This window comes from Lolium rigidum, chromosome 2, assembly GCF_022539505.1.
Source record: "Lolium rigidum isolate FL_2022 chromosome 2, APGP_CSIRO_Lrig_0.1, whole genome shotgun sequence".
Classification (NCBI taxonomy): Eukaryota; Viridiplantae; Streptophyta; class Magnoliopsida; order Poales; family Poaceae; genus Lolium; species Lolium rigidum.
In genome coordinates, this window is record NC_061509.1 from 227,460,139 (window position 1) to 227,466,206 (window position 6,068).

At 48.5% G+C, this 6,068-nt stretch overlaps 1 protein-coding gene across 1 annotated transcript; it reads left to right on the forward strand.

Annotated features, from left to right (window-relative positions):
• The first annotated feature begins 3,281 nt into the window (after positions 1-3,281).
• LOC124688260 (MYB-like transcription factor ODO1) lies at positions 3,282-4,418 on the forward strand. Its single transcript, XM_047221961.1, has 2 exons — positions 3,282-3,589; positions 3,683-4,418. The coding sequence occupies exons 1-2, from the start codon at positions 3,327-3,329 to the stop codon at positions 4,212-4,214; spliced, it is 795 nt and encodes a 264-aa protein (XP_047077917.1). The 5' UTR covers positions 3,282-3,326; the 3' UTR covers positions 4,215-4,418.
• The last annotated feature ends 1,650 nt before the right edge of the window (positions 4,419-6,068 follow it).

Here is a 6,068-nt window from a genome sequence, read left to right on the forward strand (position 1 = left end):
TGTCATGGCTTACCATTCTGATGCTGATCTAAGCTGAGCATCACATTGCATTGCATGCTTGCACGGTTGTCACGGAGCAGGCGCCAAGGACTGTTCTCGTTTATGGGTAATAAATACCAATGTATTCTGAACCGTGGACATCGTGTTACAGTGGAGCGCAGCGTGCACGGCAGCATCTCTCTGTCCGATATGGGTTAGCCCAAATTTTCATTCTTTTCAGTTTAATACTCCTTACATGTTCTGTACTCCTGCGCAAACTACAATTGTAGCAGTGAGCAGCTCACCAGAGTCAGCTGTCTCGTAGACATCAGAGGTCGTTTCTCTCGTTTTCGAAACAAGAAGGCTAGATCGGAAACACTTAGGGTGTGTTTGGTAGACTGGGGGAGCTCAGATATTCTCTCCTCATCCCACTTTTACCCAGGAGATCCTGTTTGTTAGACCGGCTCGGCCCAACAGAGAAACTCCCAACCAATACGGAAAAGGGGTCGCAGCCCTGCCCACGAGCGAAGCTCAAATCGAGCTTCGCTTTTGAGCTTCGCTCCTCATCCCGGCTCTGCTCGCCCGAAAACACGCCCCCGCGAGGCCGCAACTCAGCCCGAGCGCGCAGGGGTCAACGCGCCCCCACCTTTCTTCGTCCCCATTCTCCCCCATCTCTCTCCCTCCACCGAGCCCGAGCCAAGCTCCTCCGCGTCCCCGTCCAAGCTCCGCAGGCCTCCACAGCCATGGCCGCCGCAGGCGAGCCGCCATGGCCTCCAGGCTCCAGCCCAATCCCGTCGCCTCCGGCCGCCCGACCAAACAGCCGCGCCCGACCAAGCTCCTCCGCGTCCCCGTCCACGTCGGCATCTTCCGATGCGGCGGCGTCGGCAACCGGCGCCGGCAGGAGGGGCGTGCTCGCGCTGGGCGCGGGGTTCCTGGCCTCCGCGGCGCTGCTGGGCCCGGCCGGGGAGGCCGGCGCGAGGCGCGGGGTTGGCCTCCACAGGCCAGCACGCATACTCCACCAGCAATCAAGCAGGGGAGCAGCTCGCCCTCACCAGGCGCGGAGCAGGAGGGACTCCCCTTCCGGCGGCGGCTCCACTCGCCGGCGACGGCTCTCTCGCCGGCGGCGACGGCTTCCCTCGCCGGCGGCGACGACCAGGACCCGATTGCTTTTTAGTTTTTTGTTCAGGGACCTGATTGCTTTGACCGTTTGTATTCAGGGACCAGATTGCTTTTTATTTTTGTATAGCACAGCTCAACTCATACGTGACAACCAAACAGCTTCTCAGCTGAGAAACTCTCAACACACCCGGTCTACCAAACAAGGGTAAAAATCTGAACTCACCATAGTTGAGCTCAGCATAGTTGAGGGGAGAAAGAGATTCTGAGCAGCCCCGAGCTACCAAACACACCCTTAAAGTCTTCAAGGAGCAATGCAGGTGCCTGTCACGCTAGTTTAACTCCCGATGCTACACGTCGAGTACGTTTCAGTAGAAACTTGTCGTATTTCGTAATCTCTCGATCCCCATCAGCTCATTAATTCAGAGAATGAGAACAAACAAGAAGACTAGTACCTCTTTTTCAAAAATATTGCCGTGTTGATTACCAAGAGGCCTCTGGCTCCGGCGGCGGTGCCGTGCACCTTCTAGCATTGCCTTCGTGTGGGAGATTTGTCTATATTCGTATGTTGCTTTTTCGAAATAGGGATAACATCTCAGTTCTCTTATCGAAAAGATGCATAAGACATTCATTAAATGTGTTTGTTTAGTTCTCAGTTCTGAGAACTAACTTCTTTCGTAATTAGATGATGTCATTAAATTTTAGATGCAATTCGTATTGCAACTTATGGCTAGCACGAATCACAAAGCAAATCTCAGTACGGTTGGCAGATTGATTGTAGGCTCACATGCTAATTTACTTGCGTTTTTTTCTTCTGTTGTCTCTTTTTAGATGGTTGATACATGTATCGATCTTAAGTGATCCGTGAGTTGTAATAAGTTTTGTTGTACTGGATGTTGAATTCTTTAATAAAGCAATAAAGGCCGTATGCATCATGTCGATGCAGAGACCATGACTCAGTTCCCATTTCGGAAAAATCTAACGGTCCAAATCATTTTTCTTGGTTGCATGTAACTGAAAAAATCTTAACTGCAACACTAATTGTAACTGAAAAAAACTAAGTTACAACCCAACTTGTAACTTATATACATGAATCACGACGCAATCTAACGATATAGAACTTAACTGATGATGAACTTAATTCTCAGAACTAGCGAATATGTAAAGTAGTCTCCAAACTAACATAATTATACTTATTACAGCTTAAATCCATCCGGTAGCAAGGGAAATATTGTGCAAGAAAGAAAGAAAGAAGCACGGTATGATTTGTTGCCCGCTCTAGTTTGACTTTTGATTATTTTGTTCTATCCATTCAGTCTACTCCGTACATCGCATGTATATACGCTTAAATGTTAGTATCTATGTAAATCTATAATAGTTAATGTGAAATACGTCGGCAAGGCGGCGGTGACGACTCCATCAGATGGTTTTTTTCCTCCTGTTCTGTCCCCGTTGCTGCGGCGTTGTCTTCGGCGCCAAGATGGAGCAGAGAGGATTCGTCCAGGAGTACGTGCAGACGGTGGTCTGCACTGGTGACGGAAAGATGGTGCACCTTGTGGTGGGTTCGTGGTTGAAGGCTGATGGTTCCGGTTCCCTACTCCGATATCGTCGTGCGTGTGGGTGCTAGTGCCGAAGTTCGATGGCGTGTCCAGGGACATGCTGCCCTGGTCTGATTCTTTCAACGACAATGGTTTGTCCTATGGCAAACTACATTGGAGATCCGAAAAGCTGATGATCAGCGATGGAGTCACGTCGAGCTCAGGTGAAGAGGTGATATGTCCATTTTTTTCTTGGTGGCAGCTACAGTGGTGCCGAAGATTGATATGCCACATAGGTTTATCCTATCTTTTCAGATCGGTAAGATCGGTATATACGTACTTTGTATCTCATCTTTTATTTATCAATGAAAATTGTATTACCATGCAAAAAAAAGTGAAATACGTGCAGATAAAGATAAATGCGTATCTATCTGGGACAGTTAATATGGAACGTAGCAGCAGCAACAGTATACAGAATCCATCCGTGATCCGTGTGGGTTAGATCAGCTCAGAGGCAGGCTCACACGTACGAGTGGCCTCTGACACGTGCGCGTGGCCCATTTCCACTTCCGGCCGCAGCTATTTATCCCCCGCGCTGCTCCCAAATTAAGGCCGCCGCTTTTACTCGCTCCCTGCCTCGCCTTGAGACTCGAGCAGGGGCTGCCTCCCTTCCCAGTCCCAGGCAGGTTCGACATGGGCAGGCAGCCGTGCTGCGCGAAGGTGGGGCTGAAGAAGGGGCCGTGGACGGCGGAGGAGGACCAGAAGCTGGTCGCCTTCCTCCTCTCGCACGGCCATTGCTGCTGGAGGCTCGTCCCCAAGCTCGCGGGCCTGCTCCGGTGCGGCAAGAGCTGCCGCCTCCGGTGGACCAACTACCTGCGCCCCGACCTCAAGCGCGGCCTCCTCTCCGACGACGAGGAGAAGCTCGTCATTGATCTCCACGCGGAGCTCGGCAACAGGTATGCTCTCCCATGCATGCTGTTCCTCAAACATGCATGTCGCTCGCGTCGTGGATGGATTCTGAATTCTGGTTCTGTGTGGTGCGTGTCCAGATGGTCCAAGATCGCGGCGCGGCTGCCCGGGAGGACGGACAACGAGATCAAGAACCACTGGAACACGCACATCAGGAAGAAGCTCAAGAAGATGGGCCTCGACCCCGTCACCCACCAGCCAGTCGTCCCCTGCGCCACCCGCCCTGACGACCCCCTTGAGGACCTGCTGCCAGATCCCGAGCACGCGGACTGCGACGAGCCGCCCAAGCCTTCGTCTCAAGAACCGGCCGGCTCCGGCGCCCACGAAGACGAGGACGCGGAGCCGAAGCAGGGCGCCGCCTGCTCTGCCTCCTCCGCGTCCGCTGCCGTGTCGCCGTCCTCCTGCTCATCCTCGTCCGCCTCGGCCTCCGTCGCCACGCCCGGTGGCGCGGACGTCGTGGACTGGCCCGACCCCGTCGACCTCTTCCAGGTCGACGCCCTCATCGACATGGACTGGGCCAGCATCTTGTCCGGCAGCGGCGGCGGCGACATTGGCGTCGATCTCTTCGACCATTGCTCAGACGTCGCCTTCGACCAGGAAGTGTGGATGTGATCGCTTGAGGGTTAGAGTTAGTTTTTGGGTCAGGTGGATCACCTCGGTTCATCCCTTTCTTTCTTCTGTTTTCCTCTCACTCATTCACTCTCTCCATGCTCTGTTTTCTTCGGTTTCATAGGAGAAGATTCGTCGTGTCCATGTGTCCATGCATGCATGCTTGCTTGTTGATATGGAATGGGAGAAATGGCCAGTGTGTTTTGTGAAAATCGCATGGTCACTGTATTCCATTGACACCCACTCGTTTCATGAAAGTTGTCTGTGATTTATTAAAATTTAGATGTTAATAAATCTTAGAAAATCTTTATCGAATGAAGGGAGTATATAGTTTAACACATCGTAACAGGATCACGCACACGCGCAAAAAAAAACAAACATTCCCACTCGCACCAATAAACATATTCGATCCTGAAAGCGAAAAGTTAAGCCTTTTGTCAAGAAAAGCATTTTCTATGCGCATGGTTGAATTGCGATAGTATAGTATTTGTGCACACTCAATGATAGACTGCGGCAGAGTCTCCCTGGAAGAAAAGCTCACTAGTTCCGGGACCAGCCTGGATTAAGCATTGTGAGTACTGTTCTTTAGCACCAGTACTATACTTAATTTCTGAATGTTTCTTGCTAATATGACCATGCAACCATCTGGTAACAAGAAAGGTTCAATGCACAAAAGGATCCTTCTTGTACATAATCCCAACAAAAAACAATGATCTTAAGAAGCACTTCTCTGCAAACCTGTTTTTTTTTTCTAGGCGCAGCCTTGTCACCGTAAATCTTCTCTTTGCCAGTTCTGCAAAAGTATCCTTCCAGTGGGACATTATACACCAATAATTAGCCTTGATGTGTTTTGAAACGAACCCAAAACCTTCGGCTCATGTCATTTGCTAAAAAAAGGTACTATCCTCAAAAGAACAATGTCCTGCTGTCGCAAAATTTTGTATCATTACAAATTCTCCTTGATTTTGCCCTTTGATGTTTTTCTCTTCGAAAATTGGCCCTTCGGTCTAACAAACACATCTTTTCACTCTTGGCTTCTCACAAAGTGATAGTAACCGCTAACCGAGTAACCAAGAGGACATGGATTCTCTCCAGTTACATGTGGAATGAGGTGGCAAACTATACTCCTTCATAGAAAGTACGTTTATCACAAGTCGGCGATTCATAGGATCCTCACTTTTTAGGCTAGGCTCAATTTGTTTTGGTCTACTTTCTTTCCCGAGCTCATTTCCCACTAAGAAAAAGGCTCATTCCATATCCAGGATGGATCCCAAGTTCCGTTATCGGAAGAATTTGTTGAGAGATGGCACTCCACTTTCCAAACAATATGCATGTTCTTTTACCTCTTGGACAGGAAAGATTGACATCGTGACAGATGTCATGAACATGTTTACTTTTATTTTTTCCTCGAAGAGTGGATCGCCGGGCGAAATATTTTCAACATGAAACTGTAGACCGTTGCAATTCTTCCGTCCGGAAAATAACTGACTCGGATTTATCTAGATTTTCATGTATCTGCCCATGCGAATCTAGACATATCCAAATAATTTATTTCTAGATGGAGGGGATATATAAATTTAGTCAAAAGTCAACGTCTTATAAAAGCATGAACAATGATATAAAAAAATATATCAATATTTATGGGACCAAATAAATTTCAGTAGATCATCCACCATAAATATATGTCTATAGCTTATTTATTCGATATTGTAGATATTGACATTTTCTTTCATATATTGGTCAAACTTAATATTTTTTTTACATTTGACTAAAATTATACTACTTACTCGATACAAAATACTCGTTTAACTACTCCTCAATGGGATACCCTGTGGAGGTATTATGTTTGTTAGTGAG

What these genes read in the sequence shown, in the direction of transcription:
- LOC124688260 (XM_047221961.1), top strand. Translation starts at nt 3,327, where the DNA reads ATGGGCAGGCAGCCGTGCTGCGCGAAGGTGGGGCTGAAGAAGGGGCCG. An exon ending in CACGCGGAGCTCGGCAACAG is followed by an intron (nt 3,590 to 3,682) that starts GTATGCTCTCCC and finishes GTGCGTGTCCAG; the next exon opens with ATGGTCCAAGATCGCGGCGC.